Below are 20,355 nucleotides of genomic sequence, written 5' to 3'. Positions count from 1 at the left end.
AATGTGTGAAATGCTAAAGGTAACAGTGTCCAACAATAGAAAATGAGGCAAAAGGAATTTAGACCACCTTGGGAACCAGTTTGCCAAAATGATGGGTGGATGCTAGGGGAAAAGGACAATTAATACAGGGACAGATGGCTAAGCAAAAACAAAAGCCATTATCTAAAACCTGGCTAAGGAAAGCTTAGCAACTGATTGTTTAACAGAAGCAATTAAAGAACTCAATTATATCAATAGTTTGGATTCTAAGGAATAAGAAAACGGAGAACTTGCTGTCATTTGTGGCAGCATTAAATACTTGTTGTGCTCATGTTAAATAGTAAGGGGCACACATTTTATACATAACGGGCATTTTTTATCCCTGTTAGAAGGTGGATTAGAAAATGCAAACAACCTCTAAACCAATAATAAATGCTTTACTGACTTGTCAAGTCTTAGAAACAGGGTAACAGGGTAGACTGTAAGAGGGTTCTGAGATCGATCTGTTGCTCAGGAGAACCTGCTGAATGACAACAGTGTTTTCCTCTCATCTTGATTCCTCCCCCAACACATGCACGCATATAGTCCTGGAAAACTGTACTGGGACAAGAAGGCCAGCACTCTGGCCATGTCCCCACGAGGGTGAACAGAACAGCAGCAACATTTTCAGAAGGTGCCCAACCTGACTGATGGCCACCATGGAGCAAGACTTGGGAGAAAATCATGAGATGCGGCCTGAGAGCAGGCACAGTATTGCACAGTTAAATCACTCTGCCCTGTACTCCAGAGAATTAATTCCAAATAAATGTCTGAATCTCTATCTGCAGCCTCAGTACAAACATTGCTCTCTCAAGGCAGCATGGCAGGAAAAATTGCACAAGTCATGAAAACGGAGCCTTCCATCAGCTTTACACAGCACAAAATGATGGCTAAACTTGTCTGCCATCACTGGCTCACAGGGACAGTTTGAACCAATAGGCCTTATTCATACAAGCAAGCAATCCTTAGCTCTTTTTCCATGCTTTCCCGGTACTTTAATTATTTTACTAACTAACTGACATCCATTGTTTCAACATATCGCATCTCCACGGTGGCACCATCAGTTTGCAATAAAGGTTTCTTTAAGAACAGAAACAGCTTCTTAATTTTGTTATTAAAAAAAGTTAATAATTACAGGAACACTGACAGTGTTGCTATAGTTACGACTATATCAGCCTTTCACTTACAACTCCCCGTTTTCAAGGGTCAGTAACTCAGTTGTCAAAAATCCCACTGGGCAGGAGCCTGACACACATCTTAGACATACATTAAACAAACGCATAAATAAAAATCAGCTGTTTCACACTTGTGAACATTTTGATTCAAGCTAGTCTTTCCAGATGATATTTTGGGTTTTCTTGTGCATATATGTGTACTTTTTGGCAGGTTGATAGCCTGTTAGGTGCCCCAGTGATGCTGGCTTCTGCCAGAGGAAAAGGAAGAAGAGCCACTGCTTTTTCCTCCATCCATTTCACCCCCCCACCAGAAAGGAAGCAATTCTGGATGTGCCCGCTACGCTCTCAACAAAACTTCCCAAGGATTTTTAAGCACAAAAGCTTCACGCGCATGTGCAGCAGCTGGATTACCACAAAAGACCATAACGGCCCTAAGAGCCGTTACGGTATATCAAGTGAGTAAACCGAAAACTAAGAAGGATTTACACAATGACCATAGTGGCTCCCTGGGAGCCGTTACGGTCTATCAGGTCAAAAATCCACTTTTTAAAGAGTGCCTAAATATGTGTATACCCAACAGGGCCTTGAGTCTCCAGAGCAACTATCACACATGCTTTCAAAATGAGCCAGGGAAGAGAAGGGAGATTACACCAAACAACGTAAATAGAGAATTTTTTTACAATGAATAAAAGACATATCATAAATTCCTATATTTAAAGGGGAAAAAAGTGCATGTTTAGTCAAGAAATAGGCTGCAGCATGATTTCTTCACTGTCAAAACAGGTCCTTTTTGTTTGTTAGTTTTTTTTTTTAAATGAGATTGAAATGAAAAAGGAAATTTCCCACCAAAACCAATCACTTTTTAAAATTAAAGTTAGGTTTCACGAGGTATAGAAATACTGCTGTTGCAGCTGGGTTCTGAGTTGCAGCTCTGCTGCATTTCAAGGCTCCAGCCACAGCGGAAGTTAATAACACAGTTCCAGCTTTGCCTTTCTTTACTTCTCTCCCATTGTGTCAGAAAACAAACAAGTTACTGAAGACAGTAATTTTCTATGTAAAAGTCACTTCCATTTTTTTCCAAAAAGAAATCTGCAATAAATCATCAGCCTACTTACTTTTTCTTCTTCCCCTTCCTTTACATGCCATATTTGTTCCTGCAGCAAACCTGTAAGAGAACACTTTCTCTCTATGACCTGAGATAACGGTAATGTTGAAAGAATGGCCTCACTTGTCAAAGATTAGAGGGCTGTCTGCAGCCTACACTCCTCTTTACTAGAGCAAAATAGACCCAATAAATGCTAATACTCAGCATGACGCATCGAGAACGCTAAGCCTCAACACTGACTAAGAAGAAAGTATCACAAATTTACTGAAATTATCTATAGCACAATAGAGAAGAGAAGGAATTAATCAAAGTCTCTCTCTTAATGCAATGCTTGATTGAACTATCCCAATCCCTTTTTAAATAGGATAACCTAGTGGCAAGTGACCCCGATGACACATCCTAGAGAGGTACACAAGTACCACTTGTTCGATTTTTTTTCTTTTATGACCTCATTAAGAAGGATTTTGAAGATTGTTCCTGAATATGAGAACAAAGTGTCTGAAGATATCTCTAGCTTTTCATGTCTTTAGCCTTTTGCCATTGAAATGGCTTTTGAACAAGAGTTTATAAACTAAGTACGTGCACCAGCAAAAGAAAAGAAGTCCTTAAAACGAAACTGAGTAAAGCTACCTTTTCTCAAATGCAAAGACTAGCTAAGTCTCCAAGAAATGAGAAAGTTTTGCCAAGACGAACTCATGATCGCATCTACCCCCTGCCCCGTTCTCCCTCTCTCTCCTTCCCTGCTATAGACCCCATTAATTAGATTTGGCGGCAATTTTCCCTTCCTTATCAGGGAAGACAGAGTCTGCCAAATCTGCTAGTGTGAAAATACTCCATCGCCAGTAACGTTTTTTTCCTGAGTGTTTGTTGATTCCACGCTTGGATTTAATATCGAGGATTATATTTTATAACCAGAAACAAACAAACAGATTTATAACTGAAGACCGAAAGGCAAACAGCAAAAAAAAGCAAGCCAAGTACTGAACCTAAATGTAGCATTTTTATTGACTTCTTAGAAACCAAATAACCTGGCATATTAGTGTGTGCATTCTGCAACAGACATTCAGCCCCATTGTACTACTTAGAAGAGAATAAAAAGAAACCCTACTGTTTGAAATCCAGCGGAACATCCCCACAACAGAGCACAACTGTTCCCTCATGCATGAATGGGAAGGAGATGAAAGAAAAGATGGACTTCTGAGGTACAGCAAAAAACAAAGACAACAAAAGTGCTGATCATGAGGGAATGACACAACTCATTGCTGCAAAAAGGATGAGAGAAAGGAGCTCAAACAATGGTGCAGACAGCTAAGTGACATGTAGAAGAATTGAAAAATCTACAGAAGTGTCTTTTCTTTCCACACTTGACGAGAAACAATTAAATGTTGGTACATCTGTCATAAAAAAGATAATTGAAACCTGTTACCATCATTATAGACGGTAACTTAACTACCAAAACTGTAACTGTCCAATTAAATGTTGCCCCCTCTGTTATCTACACCACTTGCTAAAATGAAAAAAACCCTTTAATGCTTGTGATGATTTACTACCAGTGCAGCAGCTACAAGCCACAGAGCTGAACTGGCACGTTTTATAAGGTAGATATTTAGACTGTGGGGTACCTACATCTATTTGTACACACACAGATGGGGGAAAGCAGGCACACACGGGTGCATGCAGGCTCACATGCGTGAGCGCACACATTCATGCACACGCTCTCGCACACCCACCAGCGAGGATGAATTTTGCAAGCAGATGAGGTTTTTGATAAGGAATCCAAAAAACCACGAATAATTGCCAGAAGCCTCACTAGGTGTTTACTCCCTGAACATCCACCAGCCTGCAAAAACAACGCTGTGCTGAACTAACCTATCGACTGTTGCTACTTGCTTCGTAACACGCAACATCCCACAAAACTGCAAAGCAGTTATTGACCCTGTCAGAATACCTGATTAATGGATAAATGCTGTAATTGATTAGCAGGGAAGTGTGAATTAAAACAGAATACAGCATCAATAATGAGCCGCCGACAAAAGGTAGCCGACATAATATGTAAAATGGTAGCCTGCAGCCATAAAATGTAAAATGGTAGCCTGCAGCCATATCTCATCAAAGACATGCATTTCTTAAAAACAGAAGAAAACACCACCCCTGAAAAAAACCCCACAAGCACAGTGTCCTGTTCTCTGCATTCTTTCGGCTTTTCTTTTGGTAATGATTAAACCACCGGCAAAATGTTATGGGAACTTTTCGTGAATCCACCTTCATACATCAAGCCAGGCAAGGCAGTTAAATGACTCCATTATCCTCTGGGCTTCTCTACCCTTAAATAAATGCACTGCTCTCTGTTTTATCCCGGTGAGTTGTGATTTTGGAATGGCGCCGGGCACACCCAAGGCTGCCTTCAGCGGAGTGAGCAGGCAAATCCCCTGGTTCGTAGGTACACGAGGGAGCCTCACAACGGTGTCACGCCGAGGAGACAACTACAATGACCACATTGTTAAACTTGTTTTTCATTCCCTTAAGGGCCTTAGGAGGCCAAATGATCCCACTTTTGTTCCTTTTTCTTTCTGATTTAATCCTACTCTAGGGCCCTACATTATGCCTGACATTATATGAAATAGATTATATAGATTTTATATAGCACCCGCAAACACACATGTGATGCTTCTCCACTGTGGGAAATCGAGTTTAATAACGCAGTGTTGGAAGCACTGAGTCGCTTCTTTTCATGGCACCTGTGTTGGTCTTCCCGTTATTTAGGCACTGTGCATTATTACTCTGTGCATTAGGCAAGTTGACATACCTAATGTAATGCCATCAGACATATCAAAGCTGTCCTGGTACAAGCAGAAAACGAAAACATTAGCTTGAGTAGAGCACTTAATGCAATTACATTGCTCTGACTTCCTGAGCTAGCTCACTCAGAAGTAATTTAAGCATTTCTACATGACATTGCATTGTATCCAGCAAACATAGCCTCTGCCTCTGCTCAAAATGCTTCTTGCACCAGGGTAAGTCTCTTGGAAGTCTCTATGTTGTACTTCTCCTCCTTTAAGCTAAAAACCAGAAGTAGTTAAACTAAAGATACCAGCTTATCCTTTCCATATGGAAAACACAAACAATGAAAAGCAAGAATGGCATTACTATCTTGTAATAATTCTCTCCAAATAGTTTTTAATCTGATTTTGTCAATTTAATGACTGCTTTACATTCCTCTGCAAAACATAATGGATTTTTGTAACAGTTCTACAAGCTCATAGGTATATATTCAGAAATATAATCACTCAGAAATCCACATCTTTTGAGGTAATTCTTTCTTTTTTTCCATCAGTTAACCATGAGACTTATTTTGGCTGCAGAATGATTTTTCTGCTTCTCCTGTTGCTTCAGGACTGCTACCTTTTCAGTGGCATCATGACTTTCAGAGTTTAAATAATGTCCCAATTCAGGAGTAGAGTTCATCCATCTCACACTAGTAATCTAAAGCATTTCTTGTGCAGGTCACCCCTACAATCACCCAAGAGAATCAAATATGTCCAAAGAACAAGTCATCTAGCAAGCAAGCTTGGTATTCTTGGGTTGGAGGACCTGCCCTCCAGATGCGCCTCTCTCCCATTACTAACTGTAGAAGTTTCCCAAACAACTTGCACTTTCAAAGCTACAGCTACATCATAAGCCTTCTGTCTTAGCAATTTAAGATAATTGCAATTAAGAAGGTTTTAAAGCCTTCTTATTGTACTGAAGTGTCCTCTATCCTCAGTAGCTCTTTGTGAGGACCTGGGATGGAGAAACAAAATGTGCTGTGATGGGTCCCCATCCTGCTGCAGAACATCTCCAGTCCAGAACGAGGTCCCTCACAGGCACCTCTTTGTCCTAAAGCACGGCTGAACAAAAGGAGGGGCAGGTCACTGTGCATACGAGCATGTCTCAGGGAAGGGGAGCCTGGGTCCCCTCTATTGCCCATGCTGTCTGGGAGATCCTGCTCTCCAGGATAAGAGCTGTTGTGGAGAAAGCTGAGGTGTAGGTAAATTCGGGTCATATAAAAGCCATTGGTACCTCTTTCTTGCTCAGCTTCAATAGGAGGAATAGGGGATGCTTCCCCAAAACAGCAAATGGCCGTATGACTTGCGCATTTTTGGAGTGGCATGTTTGAACCCGCTCAGAGTGATGGTGGGACTGACCCCAGCTCTCGTTGCCCGGGCAGGGAGAGTGGCACTGATATATCAGAAAGCACTGTTTTTTTAGGAAAGAAACAAGGAGACCTACTGACAGTTTAGCCGTTTCTTGGAATAACTGCTTCACTTACCTGGCTCTAGAGGGCCTGCTGGTGCCAGATCCTGAGTGCTAGGGGACAGCTAGCTGCCCATAGCTCTGATGCAGAAGCTTGTAAACAAGAATGGGAGAGCTGCAGCCATGTAGAAAACACCAGCTTCCTACTGCTTATTGTCAAACTTGGAATAGTTTTGGGTTTGTTTATTTTCAGAAATGAAATCTTGCCTCCTTTCCTCAGATGTTTTCATATTGTACTGTAAAATATGAAACCTGGTTTTAACCTGAAAGCATAACATGTACTTCCAGCAGCCCAAAAGAGCAGCCTACCAAAAAAAGTACTGAAAAGAGACAAAGTTCCATCGATTTCAATGGAAACAGGATTAGGCCCTTTAACATACTGTTGGGGTTTTTTGGCAGGGAAGAGGAGAGCCGAAACTCTGGCAGCTGAAGGTTCAGCTTGATCCCCAGAACTTTTAAAGAAGACATTCTTCTCCACAGCTATTGTCAGAGCTGGAGACAAAACAAGTAGAGGCCCTTTCAGCTTCTGAACTTAGCCAAAAAGCCATTTGTAACTCCTGCAGAGCGGTGCTTTTATAGGTCAGGGCAAACTCCGCAAAGATTTTCTCTCTTTTTCACTCTCTCTTGGAAGATCTGGTTAGGATCCAGAAAGTCAGTTCAGAAATTAAAAAAAACCCCACTTCAGCACATTACAAGACAGTGATAAAAGGATCTCTAAGCACATTGTTTTCTGATTCAGAGTTATATTTTACTGGTCCACATACACACCTACAGCAGTCATTGCTTCCTCAGACATTGTTCTCCAGAAATTCTTGGTTGTTTGGATCTTTAAAAACCTCAGTGTATGGGTCATATAGGAGTTTTGGAGTCTAATTTTGTTTCTAGTCCCTTAACATTACAGACCTGCAACACAGTTTTACTAAAAGCATTTTAATACCAATTAGTAGGTGCTAAATTTTTCTTCCTAATAAAATTCAATCAAATTGGCCAGATGAGAGGGGTGCAGGGAACTACAAAGGAAATGCCAAGGTAACAGCCTTGCTCTGTTTTTGCATCTGACTAGCGGGGCAAACTCAGTTTCCTGGAGTATATGTCTGACTGCACTCTAAGGGCTGCTTGAGTATGCAGGCTTTGACTGAAATGGTGATCCCAGTACCTGGGGGACCAGATCCTCGCCTAAAAATACTTGCCCTCCCCAACAAACACAACTGGAACTATTTGTTATGAACAAAAAAGGAGTAAAACCTACAGAAGGGAACAGTATAAAAAACCATGCAGTCAAACAGGCAGAAAAAAAGAGACGTAAAAAGAGTGACAGAAGGACACCAGAGACATGTAATTAGTATCAGAGCAGAAAACAAAAATGAGCATTTTATCAATGGAGAACATTTTAGAAACCCCCACACCCACCATTCCTGACAAAACACAGCTCCCATAAAAACTCTATTTATTGACATGACTGAATAGGAAAAGAAAAGCAATCAAAAACTGTCATTAGCTAACTTGTGGTACACATTTAAAGAGAAGCATCTTGTTTAGATACATCATTTACCTATGAAAACGCATGGCAAAATCACTGATAGTCACAAGGCTTTCACACACAATGGTATATCCAAAGCCTGCTAAAACCAAACACAATCTCTAACCCATGCAAGGTGTTGAACAGTTACATTGGTAAGCAGAGGGACTGGCTGGCCTACATTCACGTTTACAGCAGTGGTGGATGAGTTACATTTGAGTCGGTTAGAATGTTTTCTTGGTACATTTGCGAGGTGAAAACATATGCTTTGTTTCACCCTAAGAAGCATTCCAGCTTTTTAGCGTACTATTTTCTGTCAGTCCAAAGCATAATAGGTTGCCCTACATTTGATATATTCCGTAATTTCTTTAAAGCACTTTGAATACTACCTAGAGACGTTGTCTAACATTAATTTACACTCACAACTGAGGACATGAAAGAATAGCTCCAGAGAGAACAATAAGACACACCAGGTACTGCAGAAGGATGCTTTACAAACAATTTTGGAGTTGGTTGTTGTTTGTTTTTTATTACATGGGTAAATTAGAGTAGATAAATCCTGCAAAATAAGGTCTGCTTCTTTTGAAACATCCAAAGCTCTCAATTCACCAACCGAAGTTGGTGAATCTGCACAGAAGTGCAGATGACCTTTTGGAAACAGGATTTTCTGCTTCCAGAAGGGTACTGTGGATGAAAACTTCTCACTGCGCCGAGGCAACCATCAACTAGTTTAAGAAGCTGCTGGTGTGTGTGCATGAGTTAATCTGAAGTCATACAGGAGTGTTTTCTATGTAACACTAATAAAATACATTCCAAAGTTATAAAATATATAACATGCATTTACAAGACTTAGGCTAAATTGACATGTATGGCTACCTATACTGTTTAGCCCTTATACTGTAAGTGTTTCATGTACTATGGATCTTTTTAGCTTACCACAGCTAAATACAATCAGTAAAATGCATTTCTTTCCTACATTCAGCTCTCCCTCCACTTTCGGGGTGAGTAAGTTGGTTCAAGAAAACACTTTACATGCACACACAAAGATTTGACACCCCTGTTTCAAAAAACACTGACATTTGGCATAAGCCAGCATAATGACCAGTATCTTTACAGATTTTGTATCATACAAATGAGATGAAATTCTGCCCAGTGGAGTTTATAGTGAAATCCTGTGCTGTAATTCCACCCTGGCAAATCTCTTTAGCGTGTAGTTAGCGGTGTCATGAGATGCAGTAAGATAAGAGTTTTTTCCAGGGTTATTTTTTGTTTGGTTGTTTGGGTTTTTTTTTTTAATACTGTGTCTTTTACTTGTGGACCATAAGATTTATATCTGCATAAAGTCTACTCCCAAAACAAGCAAATAGGAAACTTGGTGACTTTGTCCTAACCTCCTCCTCCCTGCTGCCAAGAAAAAAAAGCTTCTAGATGGAGAGTCTTTCTCAATGGGTTACTTAGTTCACCGGTGTCAAACTCAGTTCACTTTTAATTACTGGCCCCTGAAAAAATGCCAGAGCAGGAAAAACAGTTCAAAAAGTCTTTATAATTAATTCCCCGTTATTCAATTCTGCATTAGTGGAGTTCAAATGATTTTCATATTCTGCTTGCAAATTGGAAATTCCAATGTGAATGGCAATGCTCAGTCCTCATGGAAACCCTTCTGCAGCCACAGAGCTAATGCTGGATGGGTACTCTCAAATAGGTGCCAAATATTCTTTAACCCAATGGTATTAGCTTTGTGGCATAATAAAGTGGGTTGCTCTTAGAGTCAGCTGCAAACTGGAAGTCTTTTTATCTCCCATCTTTAGGTCAGTGTGCTCACCTTTTTTCATGACTTGTGGTGATCTATCTACTTTTCATATTTAATGTGACTTTCACATGAGCAACATAAACCTTTTTTATGTTTCTGTAGATAAAATGGATCACACAGCACTCCAGATAAACTTTTGCTTTTTAAAGTCTTCTATCTTTCAGTATAAGACGTAAAGATATCAAATTGAAAAGAAGTACAAAGATCTTAGTAAAAACCACAGGGATTGAAGATTGTTTCCCCTAAAAATGGTGTGAAACTAGGATCCCTTCACTCCTCTGAAAATGTCATGTAACAACTTTTGGTGCAGAATTAGGTTTTTTCCTAATATTTCTACCTGCTTCTATCCTGAGTATTCCAGATTACTACAATATACCATGTTATTCTGAGTTGTACCATACAGTTCTTAATTACCTCCAAATAGTTTTAGTCACACATACCCTGAGCCTGCCACTTGCTTCCAATATTCCCATATGACCCGTGCAGGCTCCCAGGCCCTGGAGCCATGCTAAGGGCAAGGAGGGAGCTGCAGCGGGCACAACCTGCCATCCCGAGGGATGCCGCTTGCTGTTAGCCCTTCCTCCCGTCCAGCTCCCCGGGTGACAGCCTGAGGCTGAAGCAGAACCCCAGGGACCCTGGGCGGCATCTCCCCCATCCGGCTGCCGGAGAGGGATGCTGAGAGCAGGCCGGCCGGCGCCCCGGCACGCTTATCTTCTTCCGCCCGCGTGTGCGGATGCCAACTCTGGCATCCATAAAACTGGGTTACATCAAACGGACCAACCGCCGTCATCTCCCCGTTATTACCCCGACACAAGCACTGACAAAAGGCCGCTGCCAAGGCCTCCGCTGACAGGCGGAACAATAGCGGCAACAAAGGCCTTTTCTGCCTGCGCAGATGACATAAATCTGATGCTATAACGCCGGCGCGACTTCAGCTTGCTCCTTATTTATTTATTTAATAAGCCACTGTCATCCATCTCGGGAAGGTGGCTTCCAAACTCCAAATTAATCAAGCCACTGAATGCGAATTTCCATATTGCTCTGCCAAAGGTCTTCTCCACATCAATTGCTGGGAGAAGGCCCCCGTTGTGCTTTGGTGTATTGTGCACGGCGCTACTGCTGCTGCTAAAAGCCACTCTGTTTTTAATAAACATGCATTGTTCTTTTTGTAGTAAATCCAGGAAATAATACCCAACTGGGAATTTGGGTGCAGGCTCTTTTTGTAGTGTAAGTAAGTGGAGCGATGGATGCATTTTCATGTCTGTTAGTGTCGTGATGGCTCCATTCGTTACTGCTTGGAAGGTATTTCATTTTGCAAAAATATAAATTAAGAAAATATTGAGGTAATGTTTTCTTGTTTATCTTAGATAAACCCAAGCTGTGGCCACTGATCCAGCATTTCTGTGGTGGTCAATCACTTCACCAAATGGGATGTTCAGCTCCATGTGCCCCATGCTCAGCCACTTACCCAACTGCCAGAGCGTGATTTTCCGGAGTGCTTCGGGTGAATTACCTCAACATTACTGAATTCAATGAGGTAAAAATGCCACCGACTTAATGGAACCAGGATTTTGCTTGTCTGCCTTTTAAAATTCTTTAGTTGACTAAATATCAGATCTTAATAAGCCTACACAAGTTATCTGCTTCCTTTGGGCAGTCTGTGAAGAAAAGAGGCAGCTCCCTATGGGACGGTTCCTCACCACTGTCTCAGTGATGGGCTGAACTACCTTCCTGAGGAAAATCATGATTTCTTCCTCTGTAATACACACCTACCACCCTGTGTTGTATGAGCTGCATCGCCTTTCCCGTTGACAGAGAAGGCAAGCAGGAGGGTGGCGGCCCCAAGAGGGCAGGAGCAAAACTAGAAGGGTGGCTCCTGGGTGAGGTGGTGACCAGGGACTTGCTGCACGTGTGACTGCACCATGGCCCCATAGATGGGTTTGTTTCACAGTCCAGCCACTAGAAAAGTGCTCCTCAGTGGTGTAACAGGGAAGGAAAGCAAGAGGTGGGTCAACATCGCCATAAGAGTAGAAGGGAGATGATAGGACTCTTCCATCAGCTCTACTTGAGCATATATTCAATGCTTTCCAGGTCTTACAGATGCAGGAATGGATCTTATCTCCCCCACAAGAGGTTATTTCAATTCCTAAAGATGTGAAGAAGTCTGCTTTCACAAGTTATTTATTTAAAAAGGTCTATAGGGAGTTTTCACTAGAAACTGAAGCTCCTCCATTTTTTCATGATGAAAGAATGAAGCATTCAAAAGGAAAAGAAGCATTCAAAAGACTTTAAATAGTGCAATTAAAAATCCCTTCACCACTCAACTAGTCAGGTTCCTCATTTGCACAGAATTTTAGTAGTGTATTCAAGAAGAAAAATGTCTCTGAATAGTTATATTGCTAGACAACGAAACAGAATACAGATGGCACTCATAATATGAATAGACTTTGATTGACAATTAGAGGCACAATAAAATCTACCAGTGAAACAAGAGATATGATAACTAAAGATATGTTCATTGTGTTTTAAACATTCTTATCCCATGAAATAGCAAAGTAATTTGTTAACCACATATCCTTACTTGTCTAAACTTTTCACTCCAAAAATACTACGGCTTCATTCAGGAAAGTCTGCAGTTGCAAACATTGAGAAAGAATACCAAGAGATGGCATGTTTTTATTTCAGTAACACCTTCTTTCTAAAAAAAACCAACCCAAGCCCAGTAGAAAATAGTAAGTTGAGCTTCGCAGCATATCTCCAATGAAAAGCAGTGCTTTTCTAGTGAGGATTAATTGTTTTCTTTTGAAGGATAGGTGGTGCGGAATCTACCCAGCCCCTGCCTCCCAAAATGACAGCTGGGGTTCTCGTGCTAGGCTTAGGCTCAGGAGGCTCAAACGCGCAACGACCCACAGGAGGGACTTTTACAGCTAAGCAGTCACACACTCAGGGTTATCCCTGCAAACAGGCCGCTTGGTTTTCAAGAACAGAAAATAGATGGGGGCAGAAGCTAGAGAGAAGCCTGAATTTGTGAGAGCGAGCAGGGCTGGGAGAGAAAACATCTGGGGCCCAACCTGTGCTTTCAGAGCTGGTTTTGCTCTTTATCCGATGACACTTCTGCAGGAAGAAGCAGCCCTTCTGTGAAAGCAGTGGGAATGGGACCTGCCCAGCAACCTGTGAGAGCAGGCAATAAAAAGCCATGGAGCAAGCCTGAACCACGTGCCTGGGTGGAGCTTGACCACCTCCAGGCAACTCCAAGTAGGAGAAAACATCTGAGGTGGCAGATGAGATTGCAGGACTTGAACTAAGTCATGAGTGAAATCTCCAAAATAGGCAGCGCATTTCCAGCTTGAAATTACAGATGCATCGACTTACACTTTTTACCATCATCCAACAGACTCAAGGCAGACAAATCAAAGTGTTAACAATGAGCAAGAGCAAACCCCTCCAAACTGAAAAACACCTCCACAAAATCCTACTTACGATGTTTTTTTCCCTGTTTCGGTGCCTAAGTATCTTTCTGAGTAACTAACATTCTTTTTTTTTTTTTAAACCATATTGAAGACAACCATAAAAAGATGTGCCAGAAAATACATTATAAATAGCTCTAGTCTTAAAATAATAATGCACCAAAATTAATAAAATAAGGAAAAAAAAGGTAATTAATACTGCTGACTGTGCTACAGCCTAACTGATGAAGGGAAATGCATTCAGTCTCCTAAAATGCCTGTCTCCAAGACCATCAGGGTTAGTTTCTGAGTGGCACGTTTTTAAAACATTTAATCAGTGATCTGAATATGTGTCAACACTTTCTGGTGGTGTGCTATAAAATGTGAACCTTGTCAACAGAAACATAAAAAGGTGACACACTTGGGACACAGAGCTTTTATGCTGACACACTGTAATAATATCATTTTAAAATTTATCATCTGTTTAGCCACAAGCAACAATTAATCTTTTTGACTAATCGTACAATGCTTTAAATAACACCTCCGAAAGAAGAAAAAAGTTCCATTTTTACTTTCATTGCCTTCCCATTTGTGCCGCCTTCAAATCCTTATGAAGCAACACGCAATAAATTTTGCAGCAAGGATAAAAATGTTAGCAAATAATATGCTTCCCCCTCCTCAGTTAATAAAATTACTTAACACCGAGCCTGCAAGTGAAAAGCAAACCCCAGGAGTAACGCAAGCATCAGCGGGTTCAGTTCTGTCGCGTTTCTGTTGCATTAAGTGACATTTTATTCCCAAATCACTTAACCTTTGACTTTCATAACTAAACATATAGACCTTGAATTGTTAGCATGGAGGGGACCAGCGAGCGACACCGCTGCCAGGCACTGAAACCGAGCACCCTGCAGTAGTGGATGGCTACGGGATGGAAATAATTGGGCTCATAAGAACCCGAGTTTCTGTACAAAACTTGCTGTGTGGAAAAGGAGGCTGAAAGGGAAATAGGAGGAGGGGAGAGGGGCCTCATTTCTGCTAACGAACTCTCTGCTATACAGCGCTAGGAGCAACTCCCTAGGGGCCCCAGGTAGGCATTTTTGCAGCATTCCCACCGGTGGTGCATGTGCCAGGCAAGGAAGGGGTTAACAATCAGGAAGAAGTGGGAAAAAGCACTTTATAATTAAAGGCTAAACCCTACTGAACCCAGCTGGAGCTGCACAAAGGGATGGGATGGGGGGAGCTGTCAGCTGCACCCCTCCATCTACCCTGCTTGAGGCTGTGCTGGGGATGGAGAGGGGAACTCAAAGGTTCTCAAGAACAAAAGTGATGGTGGCAAATGTTGGACATGGCAACTGACCACAGTCCTGTCACAGGTTGCTAAGTGAAATGAACAGCAGTTTCGTAATGTGAGTGGAAGGGGGCTTTTTGGGGAACTGCTTTAAAAGTAACGAGGTGAAAACAAAAGTGGCAAATGCCAACTGCCCCATAGCACCTGGTGAGGGAGGGAGGGAGGGAAGGAGGGAGAGAGCGAGCCCTGCAGGGAGCTGCAGTATGGGTCTCTGCAGGAATTTCTAGAAGCTAAATTATTTAGCACTTTTACTACTGACAAGGCAGCCACAGGTAAGCCCTGGAGAAAAACCCTGTGTCAGACTTTTCCACTCAGAACATCCATGTTTTTTTTCCAAAAAAATGCAGGAATGATGTCAAACCATATAGATAAAAGCTTCACAGATACATGTGTGTCCCTGTAAGCATGCTTCCATCGATAACCATCAAAGGTGAAGGCTTCTCTTGCTTCAATTCTGAGACCCTGAGTGCCTCCTCCTGGGTACATGGGAGTGGGGAGACACCAACCACCTCACTAAAGGTGACCCCATGGATGGAAAAATACAGTTGCATCTGAGAGGTGCGTTTGTAAGACTATCATGATGGCAGAGTCCTTTAAGTTGTATGTATAGCAACTAAGAAAGTTTCTGATTAAAAAATACAATTGCATAAATCACTTTCTTCTTCCTTGCTCACTGGCAGAGGGCTTTTTCCTCTGTAGCTCTCATCCACATTGCCGGTGTGAAATGTGCAGTCTTGAGAAGGCAAGGGGAGGAACCTGACTGCCAAATTCAGTAAGGTACTGAGCCACTCATGGCAGGATTTAGTTTCCAAGCATGGTCCTTGTAAACTTACTGATAATGACTTTTTTTAAAAGGGTGGAAAAATGAAAATTTTCTGTGCTAAATATGGACCAGTTCCCACCTACTTTAATCTTAAATGACAGTTTTATTTGCTTCTCCTAAGAGTGTAATTCTAGGTATTCATCAACCACAGAAGAGCGGACTCCAAACAGCCTGTGAAAATCACACCAAACAAAAGTTAAGAAAATTATATATTAATTACTTATGACTGATGTCTCTTTAGAGGATGGATCACCTACACAAATAGTAAATATTTGGTCTAACACCAGGGGGGATTGCTCTGTGATTAGAGATTCTTCATACTCTGGCAGAAAGCATGTCAAAGTCCTATCTTGAATTAATGCTCAGTTTGGAAGTATAAGATCTGGCAAAACACTCCTCAGCTGTACCCATCATTAGACAAGGTAATGATGGTCAGCCAAAGAAGCTAACTTAAAATCTGTTTAATGAGCAGGAGCTTTGCACGGCATGGAACAAGGACATAGGCTTCTTGCAAAGCACTTTTCACTTTACAGCATGCCCTTAATTAACTGCAACACCATCCACAGGAGATGCATTTTAAAAGGCAGACATGTAGGTAAGGGCATCAGAAAAAGGAACAGAAAACATGGCAAATGTAAATGTGATGAACGACACGTAAACAGAATTGTTGTGAGATATGGATGGATGGATGGATGGATGGACGGACAGATGGATGGAGAATGACATTTCTCCCCCTCATTTCATGGCTGGAACATCAAAATACTACTGGCATGTGTTGTGCTTGCAGGTACCTCAACTCTCACTGCTAGAAAAGATAGTCTTCAGCTGCAGCTGTGAAGACCATGCAGGGGAAGTTGACCATTTGCAACAAATAACTTCAAGAGCATTGGCCCCGGACCATAGGAAGTCATTTGTTCCTCATGCCAGATGACATTTTCCAGTTTACAAATCACAGAAGCATAGTAAGACTTCTGCAGAGCAGTGACGAATGTTAAAACAAATATAATTCTACTATGACAAGGAGGGTGTTCACAAACTGCAGGAAGCAGTTTAAAATAAATTGATGTAGGTTTTGAATTGTCCACAAGTTGGGTTTAGCTTCCTTCCATTTACCTTTTACTGCATTAACATTTCTTTTGTGATGGCTGCTGCTGGGAACCTATTGTAAGTTTGGGCAATTAGGATTTTTGTTCCATCTGTCCCTCCCCTCAGTCAATACTGTAGCATCAAAAGAGGCCAATTCAGTGTAGGCTGGCTCCGGCTCTAAAGCCAGCTAAAAGAGATGTTAGAATTCACCACTGCTCCGGGTGGAAAGGATGCGGGGAAAAAAAGCTATAATCATAAAAATGCTGTTTCAGGCTTGTTGAGTTCTTAAAATAATCTGACTTAAACCTCCTACACAATGCTCGCATGTCAGAGCATGGTAATATACTTCAATGTAGGTTGCCTCTCTCTCTCTAAATCCAAACTAAAATAGATGTTAGAAATCACTACTGCACTATGTCAAATACAGACTAGGACTGTAATCAGAGGGCTGCGGCTTCAGGTTTCAACGGTTCTTAAAATAATCAGCCTTAAACCTTCTGCAGGAATCAAAGCCTGGTCATTTATATTTTTGTAAGGCTGAGGATTCCACCGCCTCAGGCTTCTCCCTGATAAAAAAGCGGCTTTTTTTCTTTTTTTTTCCCCCCACTGGAACTTGTGCATGGCAGATATTGGCAGGTAGAAAGACAGTGGAAACTAAGTACTTCATTTTTATCAGAAGGTTAACTCCATGTGGAGTCGGGGTATGACCTCAGATCAAAACCCAAGTGCCTTGTCTTCACTGTGTTTTTACCTGAGCGCAGCAGATGTATATTAGCTACCTGAACTCAAAACTGCTTTGCAAAGTGAAGACAATCCTTATATCCCACTATGGAGCACAGTGTTAAAGCAGGCAGCTTTGCTCCTTTCCTAAAGTGTGAATTCCTAGTCTCCTATTTTCATGTATGCAATCCACGGGTTAGCTGTTTGAATACAAACCAAAACAAAATAAGGAGAATGCATGTGATGGGGAGCTTACTCTTTCTCCACCTGACCAAGAGGTCATTCTGTGTGATCAATTAGTTCTTCCTCTCTCTAATCCCACCCTGCTTCTGCCTCTTTCTTTAATACAGGTTTTCTGCAGGTGCAGATTAACCACAGACTCAAGTATAAGTACTTCTAACAGGGCACAAGTTATCTGTGATGCAGGCTATAGACATGAAAATAAGGTAATCTTCCTATTCTTTTGCAAATGTCCAGGAAAGAATATGCTTAGCATAGTGTAATAACATCCGGACCGGGGGTGGGAGGGGTGGGAAGAGGCAGGGAGAGCCTCTGATGCTCCTGGCACACTGATGCTTTCATTAAAGCTGAATCCAGCCCATGAAAAGAAAACGGGCACAAATAACCATACTCATAGGGGCATTTGCCTCTTCTTGTTTTTGTCAACATTCAGTATGCTAACTGTGCCCTTGGGATTTATCAGCATTATAAAACGTGGTATGCTGTCTTTTGTTCACACTTCCTTTCTGAGAGTCATAGACCTACATGACTATTTTAAAAGAGGGCAAGCCTCAAGACCAGCTGATTGCAGAGGAAAGCTTGGATGTGGGGACCCCACAGTTCAAGACCGGAATACATTAAGCATTATTATTACACATATTAAAACCTTGTGGGTTTTAATGTTTCAGGTGGGTTTTCATTAAAACCTCATTCAAGAAGGAAATTAGAGACTCAGGTGCTCCAGCAGGCACAACACTGAAGCATGGCAACTAAGCAGGGTTACAGCACCAGGTAGGACTAATGGTCAGTGCCACATGCAGCTAACAGCTCCAAGCAAACTTGTTCCCCAGCCAGGCTCGGTTTGTCACAGGCAGGTCTGGCTGACCTGTCGCAAGGTCTTCTCCCACAGCCAAACACCAAACCTGAAGGCACAGCAAGTCCCAAGAAGCTGGGCTGGGGAAAGACCAGCCTTTCTGGAAGTAGAGATGGCCAAGACAGCTCCATCACCTCTTGCTGTCAGAAAGAACTTGGGAAAAATTCACATCACACCTCCTTTGCCATTAGCAAAGCCACCTGGTCAGGCCTAATAAGTTTGCTCTCTTTCCCCAATCCCTTCAGTTTACCCCAATGAGTTAATGACCAGTATATATGCACAGCAGAAGATGGCATTAGGATAATGTTATTTATGGCACTGAAATACAGTGGTGTCTGGGAAGTCACTGAAATTGGAGAAGTGACCACAGTAGTAGTGGGAGAGGCTCCAGAGGATGTTTTGAAGACATTCATGTTTGCCAGCACCTAAAAACAGCTGCAGGTTTTGCCCCAGGGTATTGTGTCCCTTGGATGACAGGCCAGCATGGTGGATGGAGGTGGTACAAAGCCTTGCAGTGGTCACAGGCTTACAACGAAATAAAGGGCTTAATGTTTCCCCCAACCAGACAGTGGGTTGTATTAATGCAGCGGGAAACTGGGAGCCACAGACACAGGGTTGGGTATATAATACATGAAACCATAAATTCAGCTTCGGAGAAAGTATCAGAAGAGGCCCGCCTCATGGCAAGTGTGGTCACCAGATAAAGGGGAAAAATGGTCCTGAGCCAGTTTGCACTAGCATCATCTCCTGGATCAAGCCTTAGGCTGCCTGTTTGAGAGGGAAAAGCAAGCTACTAAAGAGTTAATCCTAACCAGAAGGTTTCAGGTTCTAGGGAAAAGTGGCCACTGGTTATCAAGTGATTTAAAGTACTTCAGGGTATCTATGCCACATTAATTTTGCATGTATACATGTCACCTACTTTCAAAATAACTTCCTTACAAAACAAGGTAGGTTTGTCTCAGTAAAAGGTTTTAAACTTTTCAAAACCTGCAGTTTTTTCTGTATGAGAGAAACAGGGGAAAGGATCGCACAGATTTAAGCAGCATCTACCCACACAAACCAAACAGGTCTGCACTAAAGAAATCATGCTATAAACCTTGGAATTTTACAAGCAAGTTTTATATTAATTCTTTAGAAACCCTTTGTGCTTATGGTTTCAGACAGAATATAAAAGTACCATATAAATATCAGCACAATACAGCAGGCAGCTGTTACGTACTTTAACCATTCCCAATCAATTATAATAAACAGAACAAGCACAGTGAATCACATCAGAGCGCCTTGCACCAACCCTCCACCTCTGTCTTCTCCTTCCTGCCATGTGAAATTAAACTTGCAATAAATTACCTGTAAATGACAGAATGTGGAACATTCTGGAAGGTTCTTGGTAGGCTGGGATGGATAGAGATATTAAACCCACTCTTTTTGGCTAACAAACAACACTAATGACAGTAAGAGTCCCTTTTTCTTCAACCAAGTGCAAAAGAGCAGTGGAATAAACTCAACTATTCCATTCACAGCAGAAGGGAACTCAAGATGTTGACCCTATGGAAACGCTGGGAAGCAGCACAATCTTGCCTAGCGGATTTACTTGTTTGGCTTACAGCAGCCAGAGTAAAAAGAAATTCAGCACTCAGGAGGCTTGGGAGATGTAACTGAGTGTCAGCAAAGCCTTCCGTTATGGCAGAGAACGGGGCACAGGCAGCCAGAACGGGCAGCACAGGTGCACAGAAGGAAGGAGAAGTGGGAGCCTCCTGGAAGACATGCACATGACTTGTCAAATGGAAAGTTACTTCTAGAACTGATAAACAGGCAATCAGCTTCTTACATGCAGACAACCACCACCTTTCCATTTCCATACCTTTAACTTCATCCACTTGTATGTGCTGGTTGCTTTGAATGGGCATGTGGCAAACTCA

General features: G+C 41.9%; 1 protein-coding gene across 1 annotated transcript in view; it reads right to left on the bottom strand.

Moving 5' to 3' along the window:
• The window catches only part of CLYBL (citrate lyase beta like), a gene marked incomplete at its 3' end in the record, with an annotated part of 85,142 nt that extends 74,432 nt beyond the window's left edge, over positions 1–10,710 (bottom strand). Inside the window, exon 1 of the mRNA XM_010021839.1 lies at positions 10,463–10,710. Coding sequence (XP_010020141.1) covers positions 10,463–10,710 — 248 coding nt within the window. The remainder of the gene's footprint in view (positions 1–10,462) is intronic.
• Positions 10,711–20,355: the final 9,645 nt, after the last annotated feature.

Source organism: Nestor notabilis, unplaced genomic scaffold, assembly GCF_000696875.1.
Source record: "Nestor notabilis isolate BGI_N333 unplaced genomic scaffold, ASM69687v1 scaffold10889, whole genome shotgun sequence".
Classification (NCBI taxonomy): Eukaryota; Metazoa; Chordata; class Aves; order Psittaciformes; family Psittacidae; genus Nestor; species Nestor notabilis.
Note: the sequence above shows the minus strand (reverse complement) of the source record. Positions and strands in the feature narration are given on the sequence as shown.